This window comes from Myotis daubentonii, chromosome 19, assembly GCF_963259705.1.
Source record: "Myotis daubentonii chromosome 19, mMyoDau2.1, whole genome shotgun sequence".
NCBI lineage: Eukaryota > Metazoa > Chordata > Mammalia > Chiroptera > Vespertilionidae > Myotis > Myotis daubentonii.
In genome coordinates this window covers 7,669,067-7,687,141 of record NC_081858.1, presented here as the reverse complement: position 1 = coordinate 7,687,141, position 18,075 = coordinate 7,669,067, and the positions used below count along the sequence as shown (strand labels likewise).

Below are 18,075 nucleotides of genomic sequence, written 5' to 3'. Positions count from 1 at the left end.
GCCAGTTTGGCTCAGTGGAAAGGGCATCGGCCTGCGGACTGAAGGGGCCCGGGTTCAATTCCGGTCAAGGGCATGTACCTCAGTTGCAGGCTGGATTCCCAGCCCTGGTTGAGGTGTGTGCAAAGGCAACCAATCGATGTGTCTCTCTCACGTCAATGTTTCTCTCTGTTTCTCTCCCTTCGACTCTCTAAAAATCAGTAGGAAAATATCCTCAGGTGAGGATTAAAAAAAAAAAGAACTTGCAGGAGTCCAAGGCCCAGCACTTCAATTTGTCTAGAAGCATAAAACAATCTGCCAGCCAGTCCTGCCCCAATTCCATGACCCATTGCCCCACGGGTTGTTTAGAAGCATGCAGTTCTAACATTCAGTGCATTTACTGAGCATCTACTATGCACCAAGCTCTATTTCTTGCCCTGAAAATGCAGGAGGGGACAAATCCAATCCCTGCTTTCCTAAGTTATATCCCAGTGAAGGAGACAAACAGGTGAGACGCCTGTGCTGTCAGAGTGCCCTGAGGAAACTGCGGGTCTCAGCCAGGGCAGCGTTGCCCTCCGGGGGACATGTCTGCTGTCACCATTGGGTGGGAGGGTACCATTGTTATCTGGTAGGGACAGGCCAGGGATGCTTCCCAATGACAGGACATGGAATCATCTGTCCTGAATGTGACTAAGGGCCGAGGCTGAGGACCCCTGAGCCAGAGAAGACAGATGTGTGCTCTTCAATGTAGGGACATGTGAGCAGAGAGCCAAGAGGAGGGAAGGGCGACTGTGGCAGAGGGGACAGGCACAGAGGCCGGGGGAGGTGCACCTGGCAGACCTGGGGGTTTCAGCCTGAGTGCCCTGGACATGCGTGCTCTCACTTCCCCTTCCCACAGGCCCCTCTGGCCACTGCGTGGGCCTGTGGGAAGCCCAGGGGGTCAGGGGGGCCAGGGGAAGGCTGCTGGCATCATCTAGATCAAGCATGTCAAACTCGTGGCCCACAGGCCACGTGCCTTGTTTATTTGGCCTGTGTTAGCCTTTGAGTTTGACATGCTTGATCTAGACAGGTGCTTAGTCTGAGCAATTGAGGCTGGCCCACTAAGCCAGAGGTCAGCAAACTATGGCCCACAGCTGAATCCCGTCCTCGACCTGTTTGTGTAAATAAAGTTTTATTGTAACACGGCCATGCCCATTTGTGTACAGTAAGCTTGTCAAACTCGCAGGGCGCAGGCCTCATTTATTTGGCCTGTGTTAGCCTTTGAGTTTGACATGCTTGGTGTACATACTGTCTGTGACTGCTCTTGAGCTACGACAAAGAGTTAAGCAGTGGCAACTATTAATCTGCCTTCTGTCTCTATAGATTTGCCTATTCCGGACGTTTCATATAAATGGAATCATATCATATGTGGCCTCTGTGCCTGGCTTCTTTCACATTTTCAGGGGCATCCATGTGGTACCATGCACTAGTACATACTTCATTCCTTTTTATGGCCGAATCATATCCCATCGTGTGCACAGGCCACATTTTATCCACCATATGTGGATGGGGGGCTTGAACAAGAGCAGGAGTGGTGGGGTAGCAAGAAGTGGTCTGGTTAGAACATGCAGTCAAGGCAAGCCTTTGGGATTTGCTAATGGATTGGAAGTGGATGTGGGACACAGAGCGGAATCAAGAATGAAGCTCGGTCCCTGCTCCAAGTGCCTCCCGAAAAAACACTGACCCCTGGGGAGAGTGCTGATCTAGTGGGCAGAGGCCAGGGATGCTGCTCAACATCCCCCCGTGCGCAGGACAGCCTCCGCCCCCTCCCTGTGCCCCCGACTCCTGTCACAACTAATCATCTGGCCCCCAACGTCACCAATGCGGAGGCCGAAGGACGCGGCCCACCCCTAACCCCTGCGGCCTCCTCTCCCCCAGGGCCTGCCCCGCCAATTTAGCGGGGACTTCACCGGAGCCTGGAGATTCCAAACCAGTGCACGTCGGCGGCTCAGGTCCATATTAACTACATCTCACTTGCTTCTGCCAGTGACACAGATCAGATGCTGCTGCTGTCGCCGCTGCCACCACATGACACAAGAATGTCGGAGAGCAAATTCATTATCCAGCTGTTCAGCGCGACAGAGCATGCACACCTCTCTCCAAGGCGGCGGACGGCGCTACCTGAGAGCCAGCCCTGCTGGATGATTGAGTGGCTGCCAGCCGCCTCCTCCCTGTAACCTTGACACGCCAGGGCAGGGCCTCCCGTACACAAGCTAACAATCCAAAAGGCAGCGGCAGCGGCAACAAATGGATGGGTTAATTTGTTTCATGGCCCTGTTGCCACCAGGCTCTTGCAGAAAAGAAAAACAAAAAACAAAACAGAAAAACAACCTCCATTTGCGGTTTAATATCCAAGCTGCTAGGAATCAGATTAGACAGAAGGAAGAAAATGTGACGTCGACTGCCGAGATCCGTTTATATTGTTATGTTTGCTTAAAAACCGGTTTTCGATCTGCAGGTTATTCTGGCTGGCTTGGACCTCAAGCAACAGAATATCACACTTCCAGGTGGTATCTTTAAGGAAAGCTAATTAGGATTCTTGGCACTTGTAGCACGAAACATTTTACAATTTTCTTCAAAGCAATTTGCCAACATTAGCTAATTAAAACACCCAGCCTTCCATTGAGGGACAATGGGAAGAGAGCATCATTTTCATCTCTCGGCATCTGCTGCAGGATTAAAACTCCAGATTCCTGTTGCTTCCACTTGGTTGCAGTCCTTCTCTGAAGGTGGCTTTTCATTGTTTGCCATAACCTTCCCAGGACCATTGAGGAAAAGACTCCAGTTTTTCTAGCACTTAGTCTCTAAAAAAGGGGCCACACTAACAAAAAAAAGTATGAGCAATTAAGGCCCACAGCTGAATCCAATCCACGATTTGTGTAAATAAAGTTTTATTGTAACACAGCCATGCCCATTTGTGTACATATTGTCTGTGGTTATTCCTGAGCTAGGATAACAGAGTTACTAGTAAGCAGTGGAAACTATTAATCTGCCTTCTGTCTCTATAGATTTGCCTATTCCGGACATTTCATAAAAATAGAATAATATAATACTAGAGGCCTGGTGCATGAGATTTGTGCAATGGGGGGGGCGGGTGGGTTTCCTCAACCTGACCTGTGCTCGTGTGCAGTCCAGGAGCCCTCGGGGGAAGTCTGACTGAAGGAGGTTGGACAACCTTAGCGCTGCTGTAGAGGTGGGAGAGGCTCCCGCCACCACTGCTATGCTCACCAGCTGTCAGCCCAGCTTTTGGCTGAGCAGCGCTCCCCCTGTGGGAGCAAACTGACCACCGGGGGGGCAGCTCCTGCATTGAGTGTCTGCCCCCTGGTGGTCAGTGCACATCATAGCGACCGGTCGTTCCACTGTTCAGTCAATTTGCATATTAGCCTTTTATTATATAGGATGTGGCCTCTGTGTCTGGCTTCTTTCACTGAGCATCATGTTTTCAGGCCATCCATGTTGTACCATACACTAGTACTTTATTCCCTTTTCATGGCCAAATTATATCCCAGTGCACGAATTCGTGCACGGGTAGGGTCCGTCGGACTGGCAGGCAATCGGGGCTGATCAGTCCATCTCGCCCAGTCCCAATTGAGGCGATCAGGGCTGGCCAGCCAGGGGGAGGAACTGCGGGAGGTTGGCTGTAGGAGCGCACTGACCACCAGGGGGCGGCTCCTGCATTGAGCGTCTACCCCCTGGTGGTCAGTGAGTGTCATAGCGACCAGTCATAATGGTCACTTAGGCTTTTATATATATTGTGTGATGGGCCATATTTGTTGATCCATCATCTTTTAATGGGTATCTGGATTGTTTCCACTTTTTGGCTGTCGTGAATGATGCTGCTGTGAACATTCCTGTCCATGTTTTTCTGCACATTATTTTAAAATCACATTTTGACTCATTTTATTAAAGACAAAAAGTTATAAAGACATGTCCTCTCACATTATATTAAAAAATATTTATTTAGGACAGGAGAAGCATCCAAGTGTTGTATAAAGAAAAGTGGGTTAGGAGTCATCAGGACACAGAAGTTACTTTTTTCATTCATTCAATATATACTTTATTTCTTTTTTTAAAAATTTGAGAAACATCGATTTGTTGTTCCACTTATTCATGAATTTATTGGTTGATTCTTTTTTTAAAATATATTTTTATTGATTTCAGACAGGAAGGGAGAGAGGGAGATAGAAATATCAATGATGAGAGAGAATTATTGATTGGTTACTTCCTGCACACCCTCTACTGGGGATCGAGCCCACAACCCTGGCATGTGCCCTTGGACCAGAATCGAACCTGGGACTCTTCAGTCTGCAGGCCGACACTCTATCCACTGAGCCAAACATGCTAGGGCTCATTGGTTGATTCTTGTATGTGCCCTGACCAGGGATCGAACTCACAACTTTGGCGTAGCAGGACGACACTCTAACCAACTGAGCTATGGAGCCAGGGCCATTTAATAAATACTTATTAAGACAGAGTGTAAGACATTACGCTAGGTACTAATGATGTTACACCCTGAGTGTTGTACCACTCATTAAAAAAATATAAAGTTGTTGTACATGCAGTTCTAGAAAACAAAGGTCCGTCACTTATCTTTCTGGGGCCGCATTCTCCTCATCACAATACATTTCCCTGGGAGGGCTGGGAGGTGCAGGTGTAATGATACCCCAGAGGAGGTTCCGGAGCATCAGAGGCCATACAATACCAATACGACACATGAAACGACCTGTATCCATTTTCCTTTCCTCTCCAGCATGACAGTTTTCATGTACCAGGAGTTGCCCATAGAACAAGAACCACACGTTTCCTTGCCTTGTAGGAAGAGATTCAGTTTTAGTACGTGGTTTAATATTTATACACTGGCTCCAAAGGGGAAAGACTTTTCAAAGCAGCAAGAGTAGGCCAGAATGGAAAGAATTAGCGGGACTTGACCATATGACATGAAAAGTAAAAAAAGGAAAAGGCCTTAGCTGGTTTGGCTCGGTGGATGGAGCGTCGGCCTGTGGACTGAAGCGTCCTGGGTTCAATTCCGGTCAGGAGCATATGCCTGGGTTGTGGGCTCGACCCCCAGTGTGGGGCATGCAGGAGGCAACCAATCAATGATTCTCTCTAGTCATTGATGTTTCTCTCTCTCTCCCTCCCTCGCCCTTCCTCTCTGAAATCAATTTAAAAAAAAAAAAGAAAATACCTGCAGAATCTTTGTTGCACTTTCCCGTCATTGCCAGCAGATGGCGACATGGTCCTGCAAGGTTGCATTAGTGCAACTGTTGACAGTGAAAAGACAGGGACAGAAGGCACCTGAAGCTGTGGTACGGGGACACTTGTGCACCTTGTCAATGATGCGCAGAGGTGTGAGCACTTTTAAACACTCCCATAGGGGAGAAACAGCCATCCACATGGCGTGTTTCTAAAGGCTTCAAGGATCTGACACAATTTGCAAATGACTCCTGGTCTAATTCCAGATGTTCCCAGAATAAAGATATCAGTGGTGGTGGGAAGGTGCCAAAAGCATCTGAAACAAAGAGCTCTAAACAATGTACAATCAAATAATTATCTCCCTATATTATAGCCATTCCAAATGGTATTAGATATGACACTAAAAGCACAGAAACCAAAGAAAAACTAGATAAGCTGAACTTCATACAAATTTAACTTTTATGATTCAAAGAACACTATCAAGAAAGTGAAATAACAACCTACAGAATGGGAGAACACATTTTCAAACCATATATCTAATAAGGTGCTTGTATCCAAGATACATAAAGAACTCTAACAATTCAGCAGAAAAGGCAACACAATTTAAAAATGGCAAAGGATTAGGATAGACATCTCTCCAAAAAAGACATACAAACAGCCAATGAATATGAGAATGCTCAACATCACTAGCCATCAGAAATACGCAGGTCAAAGCCACAATGAAATACCACTTCATGACCACTAGGATGACCACAATCAAAAAGACGGACAATAACAAGTGTCGGTGAGGACGTGGAGAAATTGGAATTCTCATACATTGCTGGTGGGAAGGTCAAGAGGTACAGCAACTGAACAGATGCCATTTAAATTCCAGAAGGCTACCTTTCAGTTCTTTATCTCCCAGCACCCAGCACCCAGCACCCAGCACTCAGCAAGTGCTAAGTAAAAACTTGCTAAATGAATGACGGGCTACTAATTCAGTGTCACTGCTATTCAAGGGTAACATAGTGTAACCCAGGGTTTCTCCGCCTCGGCACTAGTGCCATTGGGGGCTACATAATTCATTTATTTTGGAGGGGGTCCTGTGCACCATAGGATATTGAGTAGCATGCCTGCCATCTACCCACAGAATGGCTATAGCACCTCCACCTACACACTGGTGACAATCAAGAATGTCTTTAGGTGTCAAATATATGGTGACAGAAGACGATTTGACTTTGGGTGGTAAACACAATGCAATATACACATGAGTTTATTTCTTTGAAATGAGGATAAAAAGACCTACCTACCTCCTAAAAATGGCTAGTAGGATTAAATAAGAAGCCTTTGGCTCAGCACCTGCCCACAGGAAATGATTGGCAGATGGTCACTGTCAATCACAGTGTGAAGAGGCAACTGCCCACTGGGCCTGCCTACCTATACCTTCAGGAGCTCTGAGGTTTGAATGTGGATGCCCATCTCTTGGTGCAACCTCGAGCAAGATTTAACCCACACATCGGAGTCTTCCTCTGAAATGAAGATGCGAAAGGACACCTGCCTCAGGAGAGGGTGCGGTTTAAATGATCATGCATTGCCGCGTGGCACGTTGCAAGCACGGCACGAGAGCTTTTCTTCGTCTGGGCAAGAACGGTCAAGGGACCTACCCTTCTCTTCATCTGGTGAATGGGAGGCAGAAGGAAGGGATGACGTGGACACCTGGGTAAGCCTTGGGTCTCTAACAGCACCAGCAGAGGGCCACAGGCTACTTCCTGGAGTCCCTGTGCACAAACCTGACAGGTCGCCGAGAGTCCTAGTTTGTCATCACTATCAGATGGTGGCCCATCTATAGAACGGCTTCCTTGTTTTAGGGAGAGAGAATCCATGCAGGCAGGGGTCCCACAATCTCTTGACAAGGACTATGCTGAGGACAGAAAACCTATGGAATTGGTGCCACCAAGTGGCACAGAAAGCAACTGTTGGTGCCCGTGCCACCCGCACCTCATTCTTCTCTCTCTCCAGCCTCCTCCCCTTTCCTCCCTGAAACAGCGCCCACAAGCATCACGTAACCAGGCTGCTGTCCTGGCAGGTCTGAAAAGGCTGCAGGGAAAAGACAGGGCTTTAAGAATCACATTTGACTCCACTTTGTCGTTCCTCCCAGAGCTAAACCAGGTCAATGAGCTTATTTGTGTAGCTCAGCTGACTGCTAAGCTGCTGCAAGACTATTACTTATCTCGGGCTTCCACCTTGGCACCTGGGAGGCTGCAGGCGACGCTCAGGAAGGCTAGGGTGTCAGGGCCTGAGCTCCAGGAGCAAGCCCTGAACAGCTGCCCAGATGAAAACCTCCCAGGGGAAACTGAGTCCAGCCCGTGAGGGCGACTCCAGGCCTCTGAGCCTCCAGGGAGAGAGCACAGCAGTTTCCAAAGAGTGCCCACTGGTGGGACTCACGGGAGCACTTGGGGACATCTTTCAAAACCGCAAAAACTATCTTGTAACTGGACTCCTGGTAGACGATCTGCTTTGCGGGAAACCTGGGCTGACCTGAGCTCAGGTCCTTTCCCCGCACCAGTCATCCAGCAAGATGGCCCACTGTCCTTCCCAACCTTTCCATGTATTTTTAAAAATAAATGTCTGCGTTCAGGGGCTCACTAACATGAACGGCATGCTTATATTTGGAGCAGGGTTTCCCCATCTTTCTCTCAGCTCCCACAACACAGTGGAAGTCGGCTATGACCGGCTTCATCCTCGGAGTGCTTCACGCACATCAACTCTGGCCGAGGCGGAATGCCCGTAATTTACTCGTGAAGAAAAGAACTTCCTTCCCCACTGAGTAAAAACCAGACAAGGACGAGGTGCAGAAACACAAAGCTGAGACTGCGTGCAACTATGAAAGGGCTTTCACCTCTAACCTGACTTAATTTGAGAGGCAGGAGGACCCACGTATGTGCACTTCCCTGCTTTGTCAACTCATTAGCTATCATTGGATTAAGTCAATTTAAAAATACCATACAGTATTCTACCTTGATTTACACACTAGCACAAAGTACACGTTGATCTACAAAATATGGGCAAAACTTGACATCAAAACTTTAATTAGTGGTAGGTTATCTGTGGAAGCTAAGAATCTAATTTGGCACAATTTATTTTCTTTTGTAATGTCATACATTTTAAAATGTAATCTGCTACATTTAAAGGTTTTTGACCTGTAATCACAAAAGGGATGAAAAGGAAGACCTTTTACTGAGCAATGACTGCAGAAGCCCTTACTAGGAATTCCAGCACTAGCCGATTTGGCTCAGCCTGCAGACCAAAGGGTCCCAAATTCGATTCTGGCCAAAGGCATGTACCTTGGTGGCAGGCTCCTCCCCGGCCCGGGCCCTAGTCAGGGCTTGTGCAGGAGGCAACCAATCGATGTTTCTCTCTGTCTTTCCCTTTCTCTTCCACTCTCCCCAAAAATAAATGGAAAAATATCCTCAGGTGAGGATTAACAAAAAAAAAAGGAATTCCAAGACGGTATCTCAGGTTAAGCCTCTTAGCACTGGATGAAGGTACAGCTACCGAGTACAGTTCTGCGCTTCCCTGCCAAAAGGCAGCTGTTTCTGTGATGGAAAACACAGCAGCTGTTTGCACAGGTGCAGAGCAGCAATACATGATAAGTTGGTCCCAGCAGAGAAGAATATGTTGTCTATTTAAAATTAGAGGAGGAAGAGGCAGAAAATGGCTAGCCCCAGTTGTAATCTTTGAGAGAAGGGGAAGCTCTGGTTTGAGGAAAATGGGCTCCAGATGGCTGGTCTCCGCGCACCCTGTGAGAGTCAAAGCCAAGGACCAGCCGCCAAGAGACACGGGCCCTGGTCTTGCCTTAACACGTGGGACCTTTGGCTGGTCACAAAAAATCAGAATTTTGGCTCTGCAAGACACCTTAGCGAGAGGAAACAAAACGCCAGGAGAGGTTCATTCGCTCAAGGTTGTTAATGCCTGTGTTCTTGTCAATAAAATTAGAATGCTACTCACATAGTTCATATTGCTGTTGTCACACACACACCCTCCTTAGTAATAGCGAGGTGTGGCCAACAGTCTGAAATTTTGAATTTCACTGATAACGCCGATTTCTCATTTAGCCAATACCACTTCGATTATGTGATAATCTGAATGCAAGCTGACCAGAGCTAGCCTACTCTACATAAAAAATTTATGAATGGAAAAGATTGCAAAAACTATTCACACTATTAAAATACTCTGAAGGCACCCACTTACAAAAAAAGCATTTCGAGCAGCAATGTGTTTTGGTCCCTGGGGGTCCACAGATCACACAGTCCCAAGACATAATAAAACTGGACTCCTGTTCAAGTATCTGAATTAACTGCTTTGCCCTATAGTTGTAACTGGTCACGTTGTTTTGTTTATAATGTTAAAGGCTGTACTTTCATTTTACAGAAAGCCCAGCAGTTAGGCTTTATCATCAGACAAGAATCAAGATGTACACACACAGGTGAGTGGCAAGTTTCTGCTGGGACACAGAGTCGCCCACTCACAGCAGACAGCTGTTGCCACCTGTTCCCTTTGTGTGAACGCAAGACTGGACAAGGAACGTCACAGACACGTGACTGAGCGAAAACGGGGATACTGGTACCCAAACTGTACTCACACCATGAACAAACAATGCAAGAAAAATGCTCACAGGAAAAGGCGCAGGCGGCAATACATTATTGACATGCCAGAGTCAGGAAAAGTGATTGTGTAGAAAGAACTCTCATAATCCCACTGGCTTTTTAAAATAATTATTACTATTTACTATGTGGCACCTTTGTATAGTAGAATGACTAGTTTTCCAAATAGAATCTGTCGTGGGGGTTCCCCCTCTCCCCCCCTACCCACCTCCACCCCCCCCCCCCCCACACACACACACACACCAACACAGTCCCTCCATGTACAGAGCTGCTGCAGTGGTCCTGGGGAGAACAACTCCACTAGAGAAGGGAGGGCGCTCTTTATGCCCCTCCAGGTCACTCAGCGAGGGGAGGGCGTCTGCACCTGGGTTATGTCAGTGTGCGAAGGACACCGCGGCAGAGTAATAACATCGCTCCTGGAGGCAGCACTGGGCTGCGAGAGGCCTGCGAGGAAGCAGCGGGTCCCGTGGGGGTTCGGGGTAATTTAATCAGCAGCGCTTCAGCACCGCAGAACACAAGGGCAGACACATAATAAAGTCAGCACGCAGCTCCTGCAGCTCTTCGGCTCAACCTGAGGGGGAAATACTACCGACTGGAGCGGGCCTCTCCACCTCGCACAGCTGCCGTTTGGAACCGGGGAACTGTGTGTCATGGGAACCTGCCTGGGCACTGCAGGGTGTCTGACAGCAACCCTAGCCTCCACCACTCGGGACGCCACACTCCCCCATTTGTGACAAAAATGCCTCTGTTCACTGTCCTACATCAACTGAAAAAGTTTGTTGATACATGAGCCACTTGCTTCTGTACACACAATAAGGGGTTAGCACAGGGCTGAGAGAAAAGGGGTGTAGGCTTCTTTTATGTAAAAATTAGAGGCCTGGTGCACGAAATTCGTGCACTCTGGGGGGAGGGGTTCCCTCAGCCCAGCCTGAGCCCTCTTGCAGTCCAGAAGCCCTCGGGGGATGTCTGACAGCTTAGGCGCAATCCCCACTGTCAGTTAGACGTCCTTAGCACTGCCACGGAGGCAGGAGGCTCCCACCACCGCACTGTGCTTGCCAGCTGTGAGCTGGGCTTCTGGCTGAGCAAGGCTTCCCCTGTGGGAGCGTACTGCATTGAGCATCTGCCCCCTGGTGGTCAGTGCATGTCATAGCAACTGGTCATTCCGCTGTTTGGTCAATTTGCATATTAGCCTTTTATTATATAGGATGCTCTGTAAGGGTCACCAACAGACACTTCACATGGAATGATAAATGACCAATCAAAACAAAGGAAAGGGCTCACCTCACTAGACACTAAATAAATACAAATTAGAACACTGAGATCCATTAGCAAAGAGTTAAAAAATGGTAACACAGGGTTCTCAAGGATATGGCAGTGCAGGTGAAAGTGAAAACTGGTGAAAAGTTATCAGATATATCTAAACACGTGTCTGTAAAAGTTTATCAATGTATTACTTGCAGTAGCAGAAAAATGATAAGCTAAACATGCTCAGCAGGGGATTCATAACATCATTGTATTTGACACCATGTGGTCATTAAACATTAGTATATGGGCCTTTAAGTTACATACTAGGATGTACATTATGGGATTGTTCTCAAGAGGAAAAAGTGCTCTCATTCCTGCCTAGAAAGTCACGAGGGAAGAGAAAAAGGACTGGGGCTTATCTCTAGGATGCATGATTTTAAATTACTTTCATCTTTACATATATCTGAATTATCTGAAATTTTTAATCTTTAGCATGAGTTCTTTAAAAAATAGAAATAAAATCAATACTAAGGGCTCTGTCATTACCACCCTTCCCCCTGAGGGGCCAATCGATCCCCACCATGCAGACTGTGTGACATCACCCCTGCTGGGTGCAGACACAGACTTCCTGTCACCTCATAACCCTGGGAGAGGCAGATGCGACCCCGTTTCACAGAGTAAGGACCTGAGTGCCCAAGGTCATGCCATTAGTAAGAGGCAGTTATTAACGGCAAGGCAGAATTCTGCCTGTGAGGACACTACACCGGCAGCATCCCCGTACATCTACAATCCTATATAATAAAAGGGTAATATGCAAATTGACCGAACGGTGGAACAACTGGTTGCTATGATGCTCACTGACCACCAGGGGGCAAACACTCAATGCAGGAGCTGCCCCCTGGTGGTCAGTGCGCTCCCACAGTGGGAGTGTGCTCAGCCAGAAGCCGGGCTGACGGCTGGCGAGTGCAGTGGCAGTGGTGGGAGCCTTTCCCACCTTCGCGACAGCACTAAGGACCCCTTGGGGAATGTCCACCTGCTGGCTTAGGCCCACGGGAGCAGGCCTAAGCTGGCAGGCAGACATCCCTCAAGGGCTCCAGGACTGCAAGAGGGTGCAGGCTGGGCTGAGGGACCCCCCCATCCCCCAAGTGCACGAATGTCATGCACCAGGCCTCTAGTGTATCTATAAATCTCAACGATGGAAAAATTCAATTCTGTGACCCTCCCCAGAGTTCCTCTGCAGCTACACCAACCAAGGTGCACCCCCAAGGCCCTCCACGTCAGTTTCTGGGAGCAGCGATCTGAAAGCCACATTCCTTGCTTGCTCTAAAGCCCTGTCCTCTGCTTCCTAAGAGCTACCGAGCTCACCCTGCAATGCCAGCTCCAGCCCGGCCGAGTCCAGGGCCACCCAGAGTCCCTGGCACCGTGGAGGCAGGACATCCTCTCCTCTATACATGACTATCTCAGTGCCCTTTCCTCACTTTACTGGTTGTTTCTTTACCAGCGGATACATCTCATCTTTATGGCCTCAGCAAGGAGCATAGTAATTAAGATTCAGAATTGGGGGGGAAAGCTTCGAATTACCTAATTACCTTTAGCCCCAAGCACGCAATACTTAATATTTTTTCTAAACAAAAGGTGTTTTTGTCCCTTCTTTGATCTTTTCCTAAAATTTCATTATGTATCATGCACTTTGCCAAGACGAGGCCTCTAATTCTAGAAACCCTCAGTCAGGGGAACCAGAAATCAACCAGGGATAGGAGAGGCGAGAGGTCCTGGGTGAGAAGGCCAGTCCAGGTCCTTTGGGTGACTTCATTATGTCCTCTACAGCACTGGGAGTTGCCAAAACAGTGAACACACCCCTAATTGACTTCAGTACAACAAACATATTCCAGGGCCAAGTGAAAATGACCTTTGGATTATCGGCCCAATTTGGCTATTTATGCCACCTCTCCCCTTTTTTGGCCTGGACGGCTGAAATCTATATGCTCTCAGGGGGGCTGTTTACAGATGAGTCAGCATTGGAGCTGATGAGAGTTGGTGAGAAGGACAGTGGACCCGGGCCCCAGATGAAGTTCTTGTTTTGGTTCAGTCATTAAATCTCAGCAGGGACTCTGGGAAGTCACTTCACCCCTGACTATTGCCTCATCCAGGAGGTGCAAACACAAGTGAGCTTAATTCTCTATCACAAGGCTATAGATACTGTTTGCAGAGGCATGGAAAATGCAAAGCATGCCAAGTCGATATTCAAGTACAAAGTCAACATCCATGGGTTAACCTGTGAGGAAACTCTTCTCACATTAAATCTATGTTATATTTCTCAAGAGTTAAAATAAGCTCAAAGGAGAAGCTGGTACCAGTGACCACAGAAAACAAACTCAAGTCTCACACCGAGTTACAGAAAAACACCCGAGATGGTAAAACACCCAGACATGCACATTTCTTTCACATACAGTTTGATTTAGCACCAATGAACACACAGAGAACCCAAAAAGTCCACTGCACATTGATTACATTTCTTGGGATCTAACATTTAAAAACAACTGCCAGACACACAGTTTACCCTCAAAGAAAACTTATTTATCAGGACAAACCACTTTGGGAAGGTTAAGTATAAGAAGTAATAGGAGGGGGTGAAGGGAAACGGCCACTACATATTGCAGAAACACACTGGAAGGCAAACATGGCCCAAAGAAAAAGAAGAAAAAAGAAGTCAAAAGCAGGTTATAAAATAGCGCTCTGCTCCAAGGTCAACAACTTGAACCAATAAAATGAAAAAACCTTGCCCAACCCCAGGTCAGTGTGTGACTCCAGGAAAGAGCTGTGCAGTAATGGAACTCCTGAGAGCAAAGAGGGATACTACTCAAGGGGCCTGTCGTGATCTGAGGACCAAACACCCCTGGCCTTGACCAGAGAGGTTTAGTGTTGTTCTGGAAACACAGGGCACGCCTGGAGCGTGTGGACCTGCAACCGCATGCCCTGCGTTCATTCACTCGTCCCACTGAGGGCAGATGTTAAGTCTCTTACAGCTCCTTCCTAGCAACTTGGGTTTTCTTCTCCCTCTTTGCGAATCATGGGGAAACTGCATGTCTGTACTTGTTACATCTCATGAAGCTGAAAGCAATAAAGGATGACCCTTTATGGCCAGTTGTAGATGTATCTCCATTGAGGAAGCGCCTTAACACAGGATTCCATGACCAGGGAGGAGAGGCTGCGGTGATTTTCCTGAGGCTCCTGCTGGACCACAACCAAGATGACCAGGCACTTCATAGGAAATGAGAACAAAATCCTCTGGAACAGTAAGTCAGACTCTCAGGTTAAAACGATGCTTGCCACAGGAATACATGTATCCCAGATCCCCCAGAAAAAATCTGAGAGCACATGGTAGCAGCTGCTGGAAACTTGGCGCTAGATGAGAATGGAACAGTATCTTTGAGATCTCAGACAGTTTTAGATGTCAGCATACGGTGTTCAGGGCCCACTCCTGAAGATGCTGTTAAAACAAAACCAAAATAACTACCTGGAGAGAACATGCATGTTCTAAGAGGCCATTTTATCTGGGTGAAGGGATGATTTAACTCATAAAACGAAAGAACATAAGAAAACAACAACCACAACAGTTTCCTTGAATATATTCAACTATCAAGGCAAGGCATTCTTCAATATAAAACATTATAATTTTCCCAATACTACAAAGAAATCCAATAAATAACTGTACAGTGAAGGGCCCCGATGAACCCTGTGAGTGACTCTGGGACCCCGAGCAGCTGCAATGGTAGAGGTGCCCACAGCACCAATCCCTCCGCAAGGTCGCCTGCAGTTTGGTCTTTTTCAAATGTGACCCGCTGGTGTTTCCAAGCTGCTTTATAGATCAGTCCCATCTGGTGAAGCCTGGCGGGGAGTGCAGCCCAAAGAGTACAGCCCAAGAAGTGGTCAAAGCCAAGGTTTCCGCACGACAACTCTCTTCTTCCAATGACTAGTGACCGCTGAGCCTGGCTTCAGACTAAGTGCTTTAGCCGCATGCGCTTGGAAAGTCTTCTGTGCCCATCACTGCGCCCATCACGCTGGGAAGAGCTCGGGAGGGCTCTCTCCATAGCAATACTTTGCTACGGGATCCCTATAGGTGTTCTCGTGCTGCACACTCTGTTGGCAAAAGGGAAGAGAAGAGCTCCGTGAGAGAGCAGTCCCACACACCTCCCTTCAGAGCTGCTGAAGTCCAAGCGGACTGCTGTCAGGCACTCCCTGCAGGAGCCTGGCCACATCCATCTCCGAATGTCACTATCAGGCTCCCAGGCACTTTCTGGAACAAAGGCGAATGCTCAACGCAGAATGCCAATGAAGATCATGAAAATGGACATAACATCACTGCATGACTGTTTCTTTTTATGTACACAAGTGAGTTTCTAACAACCTCACTGCAACTCAGGACAACTAGTTTTTCTCAAATTATTTTATATTAGATTAAGGTCCAAAGGGTGTTTTGCACCTGACTCTGTGCTTCACAGAAATTCAGTCACTGGTACTGAACCCTGAAAATATGGAGGAGATACATTTCAAATCGCTTTCATAAAGTTTTATGTATCTCTGGGTTTGGCACTCAGGCCAAATCCCACAATACCAGACAAGCCTTATTTGGCTGAGATATAGGAAGTGTGATTTAAAACAAACACCCCGATGGCTAATTTTTCAGCAGTTTGTTTTCATACAGGCCAACTTGAGTTTTTGGCTAGTCTAGAGTTCATTAATTAGCCCAAGACCAATACTAAACATCTACACTGTAAGTACTAATCCAATTTGCAGCCGTGTCGCCAAAAGCTTCTCTTTCTTGGGATACTGCTATATAAACAAATTGCCAACTGGGAAATATTTCTTTACAATAAAAGAAAGTTTAGCATCTTCACTCACAACTGGAAATAACTTCTGGGTTTTATCAGTTAAAGAAAGAAAATATTTCGACTTTTCTGGCAACTCTCGGAATGAGAGAGAATCTGAATCAAAGTTAGTCACGTGTTCAGCCTTCCTGCACATTTCCTTTAAGGCCCATTCAAGTGGAAAGCTCTTCCAACAAAACAAGCCCACCAGGAATTTCTTCATGTTTTCAAATGCTCATTATAATCCCTGAAACATTTACCCAATGATGCTGGGTGCTCTAAGAGCAGACCAGAGACATAAAAAGTGGCGTAAAATCAAAAGGTGGACTACAGACAGACATCTGGCAAAGAGTACAAGAGTTCCAGAAAATGACAAATGAGTCAGTTATCTCAGACGAAGCCAGTACAATCTTGGAGACACCATGAATAGAGGCCAGAAGAAGCGTGCTTGTGTAACAAACACGTCGGTGATTTTTTAAAAAGACAGCCCCACAACAGCCCAACCACAAAAGCTGAAAGCCAAGGCCACAGTGAAGGACTTCCAGGCGCTTTCAGCAGCAGGTGCGATGTTCAGTGCCCGAAGAGCAAAGCATGTAATGACAGCATGCTGATGAGTATCGAGAGCTTGACGACCGACACATTACGCATGTATTTTTAAACACCACCTGCCCCTTCCCCTTGAATCATAAAATAAACCATAACTCTGTCCCAGAACAAATTACTATTTACTCTCAATGAGTGGTTGCTGAAAAGCCTCAGTTCTGACAAAAGAACTTCTCTCAGAAACTGGACTATTAAGATTCCACCCAGATTTAAAAAATAATTTTAGGCTCCCACTTAAAAGTATAGACATGCCAATCAGATGGGGAGATGCAAGTTGATTAGACCTTGATTTAATATAAACATTTTACTTCTCTGACTTGTATAAATCTCATGCTGACATTCTAAACACTCATTCCACCAAAGCTTCATTGAATCTCTTCTCCATTATCACTCATATCCTATGACATATCATAATCATACCTCCATGATCATACTTTCCCACCCACCCTTCCTCCTACCCACCCAGCCCCCAGCTAGAAACATCAGAGCTTCTGACCTGGGATGAGGTCCTGCATTTAGCCAAACACAATTCAAAGTGATCCTCCACTGCCATGAAGAGGTTCTGGAAGGCCACGGCTGCCCGGTTGAGGAAGCGCTCCAGGAGAAGTTGCTATGGAAACAAAAGTTAGTACCTATAATAAATTCCAGACTCAGCAGCACAAAAAGTAACCTTGGATATTTCTCCTAAACTAGGAGACTGCTGACGGGGTGGGGGTAAGAGTGAGGGAGGCAGCCAGCTCCAAGGGGAAAGAGCATGGTATCTTATTCATCAGATATCTGATCAGCAAAACAATGGCCCATTCTGCAAAAGAACCATTCAAGTCACTGGGAACCACCTCCTTCCTTGGAGACAAAGGCTACTTCACAGCAGCAACTCCTGACACCTACAAAGCTCCCTTCTAAATTCTATTTTCAGAAGACCCCAATGCTCATCATAAAATAAAGGCAGAGAGACGTGAGCAGATGCAGAACAAGGAGCAGCTCTCCATACCTTGTTGGGCTGCAGGCAGCAGGAAACGCAGTGCTCATAAGCGCTGCAGCAGCCGTTGGTCAAGCAGCCATCACAGCAGTACTGCTTGGTGCCCGGGACGTTGACATTACAGCAGCCATTCACCAGCAAGTCCTTCCTTTCACAAACGTATCCTGCAAGTCAGAGACTACCCTGAGTATTAAAGCAGCAGGGATCCCAACTCACTACCAGCCGTGATCTGGACTCAGCAACGTCCGCACTGTATGCAAAGATCAGAGACAGAATCTGGAGTCTGGAGAATCCTAAGCAGCAAAGAGGCAGGAGAATCAGACACTATGTGATGAGGGCTTGCTTCTCACGTGCCATCCTTTAAAAACGTGAATTCCCACATTAGAAGTAGGCTCCAGCCTTACCTGCCTCAAACAACCTGTTCGTCTGCTGCTGCGTGTTTGATTTACTCTCCATGTGAAGTCACGCCTGTGTTTTCCTATTCTAATCTAGGGGAAAAAAGCCATTTTTTCATCTACACCTACAGAAA

At 47.1% G+C, this 18,075-nt stretch overlaps 1 protein-coding gene across 11 annotated transcripts in view; it reads right to left on the bottom strand.

The window, feature by feature from the left end:
• The window catches only part of SPRING1 (SREBF pathway regulator in golgi 1), a 70,247-nt gene that overhangs the window by 40,909 nt on the left and 11,263 nt on the right, over positions 1-18,075 (bottom strand). For 6 of the 11 annotated variants that reach the window (XM_059676443.1, XM_059676445.1, XM_059676444.1 and 3 more), the window contains exons 3-4: positions 17,559-17,710; positions 17,064-17,177 (exon numbers count right to left, since the gene is read on the bottom strand). In XM_059676443.1, the coding sequence (XP_059532426.1) occupies positions 17,064-17,177; positions 17,559-17,710 (266 nt within the window). Of the gene's footprint in view, positions 1-5,649; positions 6,717-13,588; positions 14,587-14,709; positions 15,237-15,309; positions 15,394-17,063; positions 17,178-17,558; positions 17,711-18,075 lie in introns of those variants that run through there. The other 5 variants (XM_059676454.1, XM_059676446.1, XM_059676447.1 and 2 more) reach the window with 4 other exon arrangements.